General features: G+C 36.9%; 1 protein-coding gene across 1 annotated transcript in view; it reads left to right on the top strand.

The window, feature by feature from the left end:
• The window catches only part of LOC134796463 (FACT complex subunit Ssrp1), a 41,798-nt gene extending 28,040 nt beyond the window's left edge, over positions 1–13,758 (top strand). Inside the window, exons 17-22 of the mRNA XM_063768656.1 lie at positions 4,640–4,772; positions 6,047–6,222; positions 7,670–7,778; positions 8,609–8,803; positions 9,802–10,080; positions 13,437–13,758. Coding sequence (XP_063624726.1) covers positions 4,640–4,772; positions 6,047–6,222; positions 7,670–7,778; positions 8,609–8,803; positions 9,802–10,080; positions 13,437–13,547 — 1,003 coding nt within the window. The 3' untranslated portion in view covers positions 13,548–13,758. The remainder of the gene's footprint in view (positions 1–4,639; positions 4,773–6,046; positions 6,223–7,669; positions 7,779–8,608; positions 8,804–9,801; positions 10,081–13,436) is intronic.
• Positions 13,759–13,976: the final 218 nt, after the last annotated feature.

Below are 13,976 nucleotides of genomic sequence, written 5' to 3'. Positions count from 1 at the left end.
CTCAGAAGGGCACGTATCTGCCGCATATCCAAACTAGTTTCCCGGTGACCAAGAACGCTGCGCGGAGATGTGAAGCAGAAAATGTCCGATAACCGGATAGATGTAATAACAACTTGTAACCATTTGCCATATCAGTGTATGTATTCATATGTATTATGAAAATATTTATATCTTAATAATACGTAACTTTTTGTTACCTTTTATATTTCACGAATTTCTGAATATAGTACCTAATCATTATCTTTTAACGTATTTTTTTACTTATTTGTGAAATGCTAATTTAAGAGCCCAACAACGTGCACACTAGCGCCACTGCTAAATAATCGTGATTATTTAAATTTAACGACATGTATTTAAAAAAGGGGCCGCTACGGACTGTATTGTGTATTTAGGCACCTTTTGAATACATCAAACTAGATTTTATGTTGCTGGATTCGTCGATCTATGAGCTCAAAACAAAAACGGCCGTTTTAACTTTGGACGGGTAGATTGACGAATCCAATAACATAAAAACTAGTTTATTGTATTCAGCAGTGGCGCTAGTGTGCACGTTGATGGGCTCTTAAAAACCTGACCCCAACAAAAAATAAAAAAATACAAAAAGAAATTCCCTCTCTGGGATTCGAACCCAGGACCATTAGCTTCCTGAACTGGATTACTGCCAATACCCGCTAGGCTAAACGGGTTGTCAATTCTAATTACAATGGTATCCCACCAGAGCGCTAGTAGTATAAACGAACTTTTGAAAGGGACATTTTTTTGTATGGAGTTATCGTTCTTCTCCTAGTGAGTATTATATTCTTTGCACTTGCACCATTCAGTAACCCGGGGTTAACCGGTTAAACAAGGAGTTACAATGGTTACCAGTACAATAGGGTATTCTCCTATTAGTCAAATCAGTTTCTTATTTTAGAACTATCAAAACGATTTTACACCAGTCAAATCTTACAATAAAAAAACATTGCGTGATGTAGTTCTATATTTTTTGTATGTTGTTTGCAGTCCTTGGAGGAATGTGAAACTATGTTTTGCAAGCAAAAAAAAGTTGTGCTCCCTGCGTAATTTGCAAAAAACTGCAAAAATTTCGGAGTTTTTTCAGTTTTTGCACTTTTCTTATAAAACTATGGGTTTATGGTCAAAACTTGCTATGTAATGTTAAAAGAACATTAAATTTGGAACAATTTAAGCCCATGTACAGCGCCTCATGTTAAATAGCTCATGAGATATGGAACTTTAAAAAAGGGTATTTCTTTCCTTAGAATGAAATTTTTAGTTTTTCCTATATTTCAGGATAAATATCGGCACAACCGCTCATGCTATGAGAATCTATATTGCGAGAATAAAGTTGTAGCAAATTTAATTACCTTTCATTTAAGCGCAAGAAAGGGTCAGTAAGTTCTACAGTTCTCTAGTTATCGTAAAAAAATGAAATTGCTATAATGAGGAAGGCAACTAATGTATTGTTTAAGGCATTGTCAAAATCCGTACAAAAGGCAGTACCATCGTCGAGAGTGACATCTACGATTAGCTTTTACCGGTCTTCTCCGATAGCAGCAGAGCGATGTTAGAGATCAACCATTTTTAAAATGCACTCCCCTCTTAAGCACTTCATTCATTCAGTAATGAAATCAAGATACAAACTGTAGTTTGGCTTGTTTTTAGGCTCCACTTTTTGGTCGTAGCCATTGATTGTAGTCCACGATACCGATACTTATTTAAGAATTAGTTCTTGTTTTGATACGACCTTGACGATAGTTCACGGTGATTGGCGTGGTGTTGGCGAAACGCACCAGAATCACTGAAAGTCGTGTCAATAGATATCTAGCTGTCGCTTTTTGGTGCTCTTGAGTGTACTGTGAGTCGTGTTAATACAAGATCACGATAATATCCTAACCACAACAAATTGATACATCAGAATCAGCTACCATTACCCACTCTAGGTATACGTTTGTGTTATAATCCACGGGTTTTAACTAGCAATATCCTATTACTACGAGTCTTAACTACATGCATAAGTGTATAAATTGACAAACTAAATCGGGAATAGAAGAAGAACTAAACGAAACATGTAGTATGTACTAGTTTTTATTCAGTAAGGTAAGTGTGTGTTAACATGATGCACGCTCTGCCAAGCCGGGCAGATTGCATACATTTGTTACTTTCTAGCAATGAGACATTCTTTTGGCATAATTAGTTAATCATGTTAACATTGAGATATATTTGGTTACGAATTACACATAGCTGTACTATGCCAAATAATTTACAAAATTTTAGTTATCGGTACTTAAATATCCCATTTGTAACTCAAAAACTTCAATATGTATTTGCCGTATTTTCTATTGACAAATTAGTCCAATTATTTTTATTTTTAATTGGTCCAGACTATAAATACATTTATACAGTAAAAAGATTGAAATAGGTATTTATAGTCACAACCCGTGGATTGACAACTCACTGAGCAGTAGCTCCACATACATTTAGCCTTAACAGCCATTGGAAAAGAATTTGCAATATTTCGTGTAAATACGGTAAACCACTGAAGAAGTTATAATATACTGGTAACTTGGCAAGACTGAGTCACATACATGCCTATAGCACAAACGTTTACCTAGAGCACAGATTAATAAATAGTTACTACGTAACAGATACCTCATTCCCAAACAAAAGCAAAAATACCTACGCTATAATAGCCTACAGAACCTTAATAATAATACCTGCTGCTCAGGACAAGAAGAAATGTACCATAATTACGCGCACAAACAGTCGAGACTGTGTTGCCCGCCGTTCGAGTCACGTGCCAACGCGTCATCGTAAGAATGCGCTAGGGTTGTAGCTACCTTACCTATGATGATTATTGTAATAAAACGAATGTTGCGAATCAAATATGTTTTAGTTTTAATATAATGATTTATAATTTTTTCACTTCTCGGAATTCTCTGTTATTAAAATTTTATAAGTAGTTGAAAATATCCTAAATCGCGTAAATAATTTTAATAAATATTCAGGAGCAAAGCAACGGACAATCAACGGTTTTTAAAAGTTGTAATACGGTGCTACCAGGCCGATTAATTATTACGTCGTCAAAATTATTTAAAAATACTTTTTCTAACCCTTCAATATAATTATTAAACTTTCAGGTGGGACCTTTAGCCCGCCATAAAAAAATGAATTTTTATTATAGGCTTTTTCCTTTGTTTTTTTTACTTTTTCACCCATCTACTGCACAATAATTACGTGGTTTCGGCATTTCGAAGCATAAGCGCGGGAAACGCGCGGTGCAATGCGGTGCGGCTGCTGAGGCGGGCGTTCGGCGGCCCTCTGTCGGTTGTATCGTCGACGATACGCCGAGCGGTAGGCATATAGCGCGTGGCCTTGAGCGTGTGACGGAGGCCTGCCTAGAGTGGGTAATGGTAGCTGATTCTGATGTATCAATTTGTTGTGGTTAGGATATTATCGTGATCTTGTATTTAACACGACTCACAGTACACTCAAGAGCGCCAACAAGCTAGATATCTATTGACACGACTTTCAGTGATTCTGGTGCGTTTCGCCAACACCACGCCAATCACCGTGAACTATCGTCAAGGTCGTATCAAAACAAGAACTAATTCTTAAATAAGAATCGGTATCGTGGACTACAATCAATGGCTACGACCAAAAAGTGGAGCCTAAAAACAAGCCAAACTACAGTTTGTATCTTGATTTCATTACTGAATGAATGAAGTGCTTAAGAGGGGAATGCATTTTAAAAATGGTTGATCTCTAACATCGCTCTGCTGCTATAGGAGAAGACCGGTAAAAGCTAATCGTAGATGTCACTCGACGATGGTACTGCCTTTTGTACGGATTTTGACAATGCCTTAAACAAATACATTAGTTGCCTTCCTCATTATAGCAATTTCATTTTTTTACGATAACTAGAGAACTGTACAACTTACTGACCCTTTCTTGCGCTTAACTGAAAGGTAATTAAATTTGCTATAACTTTATTCATTGCAATATATCTCATAGCATGAGTGGTTGTGCCGATATTTGTCCTGAAATATAGGAACAAGTAAAAATTTTATTCTAAGGAAAAAAAAAATCCCTTTTTTTAAAGTTCCATTTCTCATGAACTATTTAACATGCGGCGCTGTACATGGGCTTAAATTGTTCCAAATTTAATGTTCTTTTAACATTACATAGCAAGTTATGACCAAAAACCCATAGTTTTATAATAAAAGTGCATAAACTGAAAAAACTCCGAAATTTTTGCAGTTTTTTGCAAATTACGCAGGGAGCACATCTTTTTTTTGCTTGCAAAACATAGTTTCACATTCCTCCAAGGACTCCAAACAACATACAAAAAATATAGAACTACATCACGCATTGTTTTTTTAGGACATTTTTTTGTAAGATTTGACTGATGTATTGCTAATATGGAATTTATATGAAACATTACACAATGACGTCACGGTACTTGCGTTAAAGCTATACATACAATGCAAGTCTCAGGCGATCAGGTCCATTTTTTATTACGGAGTTACCATTAAGGTCCACTGTAGACACATTTATATTCAGCGCCTAATTGTGTATTGACAAGTGAATACCGAATTATTTATACCCCAATAGTAAAATCGCATTTAACGTATGACTCCAGATCGTTCGACTTCGAAATCGAGCTGAAATCCGGCAGCGTGCACACGTTCAGCAGCATCGAAAAGGGGGAATACGACAAGCTTTTCGACTACATCACCTCCAAGAAGCTACACGTCAAGAACACCGGCAAGAACGTAAGTACCTTTTCACCACACCAACTGGTAAAGGCTCTCTTGATTGTTCAAAAACTGATAGCAAAGTTGCATTTTATTCACATGTGAGGCAAAGTAATCAAATGCGAATATTGAGGTGTCTTGCTGATTGAATTGACTTTTACATTATGATTTTGAATGATAAATATTTAATAACATTGATTTGGTTTGTTTGTGTTTGATATCTTACAGTTAATATTTTCTTCGGGTTGGTGTGGTGAAAAATCTTATGTTTCACTTGGGGGCAAATTTTGTTTAACCCTAGTGTTTTGAAACTCTCGCAACGCTCAAGATTCCATTTTCGAATTTTCAATCTTGGAATCTTTCGCTTGCTCGGGTATCAATATTAGCAAGAGCGGTTAAACAACAAATTTGCCCCCTTGTAAAACAAATAACTATTACTTAGTCGGTCCTTCACTGCTGAGGTCATGACTTCGACAAGAGAGTGCTGTTAGTTGTTCACTTGTTGCGTTCTTCAGCTTGATAAAGACCCTGTGATCTTTAGAAAACGATAATTTTGATCGCCTACTATCTAGGAAAAGGAGTAAATAAATTATTATAACGATTGCATCGCAAATAGTAGATTGGTTTACTACTGTCGATTTATCTACCTTAAATTACATCTCGTAAAGCGATATTTGGGTTAAAAATTGTATAATAAAAAATCGGTGGGACATGTCGCATCGATCTTTTCAGCCAACAAAAACGGTATATCTCGTGTAAACCATAAATCTGCAATAGACGAAAGGGCCAAAGATAAAACACCAATAAAACTTTACATAAGCGCTAGACAGTCAATAGAACAGATAGATAAGCGGGCGTCAAAACTCGTTTGTGCATCATTTTGAGCACTTTCCTTAATTTTTAGGTTTTTTTAGGATCTATATCTGAATCCCTAAAGTCTTTTCTCCTATCTTTGCATTCTCTAATATTGTTTGTCATAATGATCAGTTGTCCTAACACTAAACCTAACCTAACCTAACTTACTTTACTGGTAGCGGTTAGTTTTTGCGAGGGTCGCAGTTCTAACCTAACCTAACCCACTTTTCTGGCAGCAGTTCGTTTTCGCGAGGGTCGCAGTACTAACCTAAATTGATCGTTAGGGCATGTGCCCATTAGGACAAACCAGTTTAGGGCAAGTGACTTCAGGACAAACGTTGTTAGGGATTCAGAAGGACATCCTTTTTTATATCTTGTTAACAGTGCACTAAAAGTTAAAAAGTCCCAACAATAACGTTTATATTTCACATTCCCAGGACAAAGCCCTATACGACGACGACTTCGGCGACTCGGACACGGAGAAGGAGCCCGACGCGTACCTCGCGCGCGTCAAGGCCGAGGCCAAGGAGCGCGACAGCGACGACAGCGACGACGAGAGTACGGACGAGGACTTCAACCCCGACAAGGCTAAAGAGAGCGACGTCGCCGAGGAGTTAGTATAAATAAATAAATAAATACTACACAGATTGACTAAGTCCCACAGTAAGCTCAAGAAGGCTTGTATTGTGGGTACTCAGCCAACGATATATATAATATATAAATACTTAAATACATAGAAAACAACCATGACTCAGGAACAAATATCTGTGTGATCGCACAAATAAATGCCCTTACTGGGATTCGAACCCAGGACCATCGGCTTCACAGGTAGGGTCACTACCCACAAAGCCAGACCGGTCGTCAAACCCAACCAAGTATACCGACCTTCCTTTATAGAACACTAACTTTTGCGACCTTCATTTATAGAACTTTTACGAATTAGTACCTCTATAGGAAATTCCACCACCCTTTTCACCCCCTTAAGGGATGATTTCCGGGGTAAAAACTATCCTACGTCCTCCCTTAGGACTCAGTTTATCTTCATACCAAATTTCTTCTAAATCGGTCCTGCGGTTTAAGCGTGAAGAGGTAACAGACAGACATGTAAGTAGGAATACAGTTAGTTCCCTGGCTTGTATGACTCTGATACAAAGGAGCGTGTCTCGATGTTAAGGCGAAGGCTAAAGAGCGGGACAGCGACGATAGTGATGATGAAAGCACGGACGAGGACTTCAACCCCGACAAGGCTAAAGAGAGCGACGTCGCTGAGGAGTACGATATATTCCTTATATTCTCTTTCTCTTTAAGCGTGAACTTGGTACAGTTCAGAGCTGCAATAAATGTGGTGAAATGTTGACCGCCGCGGCCCAAACTCCTCCACTAATCTCAATGACGACATTATCCACGCAAGCGCCATGGGCTTTGTAATCTAATGTAATGTAATATAATAATGCGCCACTGTCACAGATGCTGAACAGGTATCAAATTATATTTTAGTAGCGACCCGGCGACTTCGCATGCGTAGTAACAAACATCGTCATATTTCAACCAATTTACACAAATTAATTAATACATTATACACCTAATTCTTTATTCTTACACCTACAGTAAGTAATAAGTACACCTTCCTCAAGGATCACACTATTGATAGGTGAAAGCCGCTTGAACACCCGTTCCATCCGTTCAGTCGTGAGTTTATCGCGACACAGACAGATAGACGCGGCGGGTGACTTTGTTTCATAAGGTGTAGTGTGAAGTTATAATCTGTATCTTTAGGTATTTAAAAAAGAGTAAACAAAATATACCCTCAAATGGCTTCTTAAGCCAGTTGAGGGTAAATGAAAACATTACATGATCAAATAATGTAGGTTAAAGTCAGGTCGTTCAGTGACAGATCCAGGTGGTTTTGTATTTGGTTGGTTAACCAAAAAAATTTATATCTACCCGAAAATGTACAAATTATTTGTTTACTTTTATTTAAGTACCTAAAGATACAGAGTATAGTTCTGAACTTAAAGTTTAATATTTTGAACTACATAATTATATTTATATAATTACAGATACGACACGAATCCATCGTCGTCGGAAGACTCTGACGCGTCGAACGCGTCCGGCGACGACAAGAAAGAGAAGAAGAAGGAAAAGAAACCTAAAAAGGCTATCACTATTGTAAGTACATTTTGCTATATTACCTACTTAATGACTACATGGCCTATATGAGATCCAACCAAAAATTAGTAACCAGTATAACAGTTTTTAGGGTTCCGTACCCAAAGGGTAAAAACGGGACCCTATTACTAAGACTCCGCTGTCCGTCCGTCTGTCTGTCACCAGGCTGTAACTCATGAACCGTGACAGTTGAAAATTTCACAGATGATGTATTTCTGTTGCCGCTATACAACAAATACTAAAAACAGAATAAAATAAATTTTGAAGTGGGGCTCCCATACAACAATCGTGATTTTTTGCCTTTTTTTGCGTAATGGTACAGAACCCTTCGTGCGCGAGTCCAACTCGCACTTGGCCGGTTTTTTTAGTTTTCTGTTTCCTAATATTTAAGACCATGTACCTAGTCTGTATAATATTGTCTGTTTTAAATTTCACAGTGTATGTTCGCTGTACCGCTGTGTAATTTTTGAATAAAAAAAATGACTCATATCCAATTTTATTAAGTTACCTACTTTTCACCCAAAATGCTGGTGCAATCGCATTACGTGTAGTTCTCAAAGAATAGAATAACGTCGAGAAAAGGTAGGCAGTGCCCTTTAAAAAATAACATTTCGGACAGTAAAAATCAATATTACAAATATGTAATACCTTTGCCTTGTCTGGGCATTATCAGGACTTGAATGAACTGATATAATTTCAATACACGGTCAACACATTCGTTTCATCGCTTCTTTGATCGGTAGTCGGCTTTAGTCGGCTGTGCCGCAAAACATAATATTTATAACTACATGTCATTGTTAAAATAATTTTTCCTTTTATTACGATTCCAGTCCGAAGCACCCCGTAAACGCAAAGACAAAACGAAGAAGGAAAAAGACGCGAACGCGCCCAAACGAGCCGCGACCGCCTTCATGCTGTGGTTGAACGAGAACCGTAAGAAGATCACGGAGGAGAACCCCGGCATCAAGGTCACCGAGATCGCCAAGAAGGGCGGCGAACTGTGGCGAGATCTCAAGGACAAATCTGTAAGTATGACGATATATGGCGGCATTGGCGGCCCTGGATTTGCGGTAACTGGTTTGTGAAGTACGAACGCTTGCTTGACCATCTAAATCAGTACATCACGTAGAAAGCCGTACAACTACACCTAATTAACTGTAAATACTGCTCCTACAATATTTTACAGAGTTTACTTCATTATTCTGAGATACAAACACATTTAATTCTGGACTAAATATAATTTTGTTTTCAACATTAACTATATTTTATTTCTAATTAGTAAAGTCCATTTATTGTTAGTTATATTATTTTAGCTTACAATTTATGTTAGTTAATATAATATTATTAGACATGTACACACACACTTATAATCACACTTGTTATAATATCTTGTATTTGGTGTATTTTAAGAGCCCATCAACGTGCACACTAGCGCCACTGCTATATAATCGTGACTATTTAAATTTAACGAAATATATTTAAAAAAGGGGGCCGCTACATACTGTATTTTGTATTTAAGTACCTTTTAAATACATCAGACTAGTTTTTATGTTGCTCGATTCGTCAATTTATGTGTCCGAAGTTAAAAATAAATTAGCCAAACATAGATGTCTAACTAATTATAATGTAAAAATACTAACACTAGTTTCTAAGATATTTGCCTGTATTACTAACACTCTATGGATACTTTGTTTGTCCGAAATAAAGAAATTTATTATTATTATAAAACGGCCGTTTTTGTTTTGAGTTCATAGATCGACGAATCCGGCAACATAAAAACTAGTCTGATGTATTCAAAAGGTACTTAAATACAAATTACAGTACGTAGCGGCCCCTTTTTTAAATATCTTTCGTTAAATTTAAACAATCACGATTATTTAGCAGTGGCGCTAGTGTGCACGTTGATGGGCTCTTAAAGTAGTCCTGACCTGCTCCATCCGTTGCCACATTATAGAGCAGTTAAGATTCCTTTACGCGACCGTTAATGACGTGATGTTTTACTGAAACATTACAAAATTTCCAGGAATGGGAAGAGAAAGCCGGCAAAGCGAAAGAAGAATACAACGCAGCCATGAAGAAATACAAAGACAGTGGCGCCGCCGAAGAGTTCAAACAGAAGAAGAAACAAGCGGCCAAGGAAGCTAAAGCAGCCGAGAAACAGAGTAAAGCGCCGGCCAAGAAGAGTAAGAATACCAGCGCTGGGTCCGGTTCGGGCAAGTTTACTAGCAAGGAGTATATCGAGGATGATGATAGCTCGTCGGACTCCGATAATGATAAGAAGAAGAAGAAGGATACTAAAGATGTAAGTATAAGATTGGCGTTCAGTTGACAGCTCCTGCTGCCCCCTATAGTTCATGCACGACCCCTCACGAAGCCCTAAAGTCACGAGTCAATGTCAAAAATCTCTTAAGTTCCAGGGGTTTTTAAATGTTGTAAGAAATTATGTGTACGGTATCGGGTCCATAGGGAGAACGTGATATGAAATGAAATCGCCTCTTACATTGTAGTTTACGAACGAATTTAGTACCAACTTTTTTTTGTTGTTAGAATACTAATTTCCCGTCACACACAAGTTTAACTGGTACAAAATTCGCACCGAAACTGCCGAAATAATGCAAGGAGCTCTTTCGAAATCACTTTTCTCCTACTTAGAGAAAACTTTTCTACCGACGCGAGGGGGGAAGTTATCAGTATAGGAAAATAACTTTTTCTCAAACATGCAATGAAATATTGATGTTATGTTCCTTATAATAGGCTGCGAAGTATGACGTTTCAGGTGCGGCTAGGACAAAAGGTCGTTAATGGAATTTCATACACATCTTGCAGGCCTAGGCCGGCAAAGTCCTCTTTTTAGGGTTCCGTACCCAAAGGGTAAAACGGGACCCTATTACTAAGACTTCGCTGTCCGTCCGTCCGTCCGTCCGTCCGTCCGTCCGTCCGTCCGTCTGTCACCAGGCTGTATCTCACGAACCGTGATAGCTAGACAGTTGAAATTTTCACAGATGATGTATTTCTGTTGCCGCTATAACAACAAATACTAAAAACAGAATAAAATAAAGATTTAAATGGGGCTCCCATACAACAAACGTGATTTTTGACCAAAGTTAAGCAACGTCGGGAGTGGTCAGTATTTGGATGGGTGACCGTTTTTTTTTTTTGCCTTTTTTTTGTTTTTTTTTTTGCATTATGGTACGGAACCCTTCGTGCGCGAGTCCGACTCGCACTTGCCCGGTTTTATTTAATTTTCATTTCACAGATATTTGTGACACAGCATCGTGGCATTCATCCATTAAAAAAAACTAGAGGCAGTATTTGCTTTATGGTTCGTAATGACACTCTGCCACTACGCCTATAAAAAAAAAACAATGTTTGCTATAATTTGCAGTTTTATTTGTATAAAATCAACATGAACTTAATAAATAATACATTCAATAATTTTATAATATTAAATTATAAATTTAACTACACAAATAAAAACATTTAAATAAAATATTAAATCTAAACGTTAGCGGTAAAAAGATCTACTCAAACACGCGTAGTTATATTTTTAAATTGTTATGGAGGTAAAGTTGAAAAATATTCATTCTGTTTTATTGGATTTATGGTGCGTTGTTGATTTTTTGACTTTAATATGAGTTCCGACGAAATAATGAAATTAATATTAATTGTAATCGTAGGTGTTGGAATTGGCAGCGTAAGCAGAATTGATTTTAATAACTTGCTGCCTCTGCCGCCAAGTCAAAGACGAAGTATGTATATGGTTGCTTATGGCAATTTTATTATTTGAGAAACTAAGAAAAATGGCTTACAGTTTATTAGAAACAGTTTTGTGGCATATTTTAAATGAATGTAACTACAAACTCGTCAACACTGTGGAAATTATACTTATTTACTCCATGCATAAAGCAACGATGTATGTGAAACATGATATCAACATGAAAGACTATGTAAACTTATGTGACGAAAACGACAGTCAGACGGATACAAGGCGAAAAAATCAAAGATACATGAAAATATACGGGTAGTAAAAATACACGACTCGTGTAAAACATACGCGTGATAATGATATAGGTACGTGTTGGTTATATTTTGGGTGTAGTTTACTTTTAGTTTTTTCTATAAATAAAACTTGGGTTTCGTGGATTTTTTTATTTTATTTATTTCATTGCATGTTTGAGAAAAGCACTATACATACCTCGGCGGGAAATGGGGTTGCCCGCGCTAGACCTATCCGGCTTCGCTTCGCTCGGCCGTCTATATGTCTTCGGCCGGCAACCCCTTTCGTCCCGGCCTCTGTAGTAATGTACTATACCAACGTAATAACATTTAAGGCATAGTTGGAATAATTATCTACTAAATAAAATAAGGCAATCTAATAACTCGCGTTGAAGCAGTTAAACTCCCAATGTTAAGCCAAACTGCGGTACCTGTGAGCTTTTTCGTAATATTAAATTTCTGCCTGGTAATTTTGAATTCAGTGCTTTAACAATGCAAGAAGTAGGTACTATTATCGAAAGGCTTAGTATGCTTATTTGCATAAAAACTCAAACTTGGCTAATGGTTAATTTTTAATATTTCGTTTACGCCCCAGAAGGATGATTAAAATGTATGTAAAGGCAATGTTTTATTTTCGTGAACGCGCTTATAAATGGGGCACATAATTGTATATTTGGGCATTTTATTATTTATTAATTAGATTTTTATTTAAAGCATGTACTGTAATGTAACTGATGATTCATTTATTATTATAGTATGTTTTTAACAGCCGTAACGCCTTATATTATTCGTTTCGGCAATTTTCATCTAATTTCGGTTACAGATAGCAAACGTCACGTCAACAAAAGTGACGTCACTATGAATATTTGCGTAACAAATAAGTTGCCGAATCGCATAATTTAAATTATAGTGTACTGTACTGTACCTAATAGTAATAACCGTACACGGCGGGAAGTAGTTGATAACTCGAGATATTTTATTGAAGAAATTTTAACTTAAAATAAAATTACATAAAGTTCAAATTTCTTTCATTTTTTCTCGCCATTTATCAACTTCTTCCCGCCGTGTACGTATATATTATAGTGCATAGTGCTGTATTTTGGTAATCTAAAATTCAGCTAGAGCGAGTTTGTTTTAAATGTTTTGTATGAGATATACATTGGTCAGGGCTCATTATCGAAATTCTATTTATTTTTTTATTTAATCTTTATTGCACAATACAATATGAAGGTACAAATGGCGGACTTAATGCCTTAAGGCATTCTCTACCAGTTAACCAATGGGTTAAACTAGAAAGATTAAGTAGGTGCAGTGTCTTTTAAAGTAAATGAATTTGTATACTAAATGCATGCATTAAAAATTAAAATATAGTAGTGATATCCAATAGGATCGTAGGATTGGGATAGAATTAGCTGTATTAAATACTTACATTTTACTTTACAAGTTGACTAATCGTTTTCTTTGGTAGAAATAATATGTTTTTGTCAACGTAGACTTCGCCTCCCAAAGAGCAAAAAATATTTTCCGAAATCGCTCATGTCTGGAGCAATCTTAACTTGCCCGGTAGATTTTTTAGTGTACCGCACAAAACTTTGTTCGCGGTACACTTATGGGATCACTTCGTTCTTGTTTAATATTACATTGTACTTATATTTTTTACAGAGCAAAGACTCGAAGAAAGAAAAGGCGAAAGCAAAGAGTTCTTCAGAATCAGAAGCTGAGGCATCCGCTGCCGGGTCCGGCTCCGACGAGAGTGGCAGCGGGAGCGATTAATGTGCTAACTATACATTTAGATAGAGTACAACTCATGAATACATTAGAACTGTCATTTTGTAATAAGAACTGGATAGTTAAATGCTCGAGAGTAGTGTTGGTCAACGTGTAGTTCGCCCACAGTGGGCTGTCGAGAAGTTTTGAGCCTTTTTTTACTTAGAAATGTATTGTTTTTATTAAATAACCTGATCGGCAGATTCCAAGTACGAAAATGAGTAACCCTTTCGGACCCAAACATCGAGATTGTTAACTTAAAATAAAGTTGAGTGACGAGTTAAAATTGAAAATAAAGGAGAATGGGCACTTTAGTATGGAAAGTGTCCCATGGATGTATACTGTTGAGATATATGTCGTTTTAAAGCTCTTAATCGTAGTATCATTTTATTGTATGGCACCAATCTTAGACAACTTGCAGGGACCGAGCTATAT

This window comes from Cydia splendana, chromosome 13 (assembly GCF_910591565.1).
Source record: "Cydia splendana chromosome 13, ilCydSple1.2, whole genome shotgun sequence".
NCBI lineage: Eukaryota > Metazoa > Arthropoda > Insecta > Lepidoptera > Tortricidae > Cydia > Cydia splendana.
This window is presented reverse-complemented; position numbering and strand designations above follow the sequence as displayed.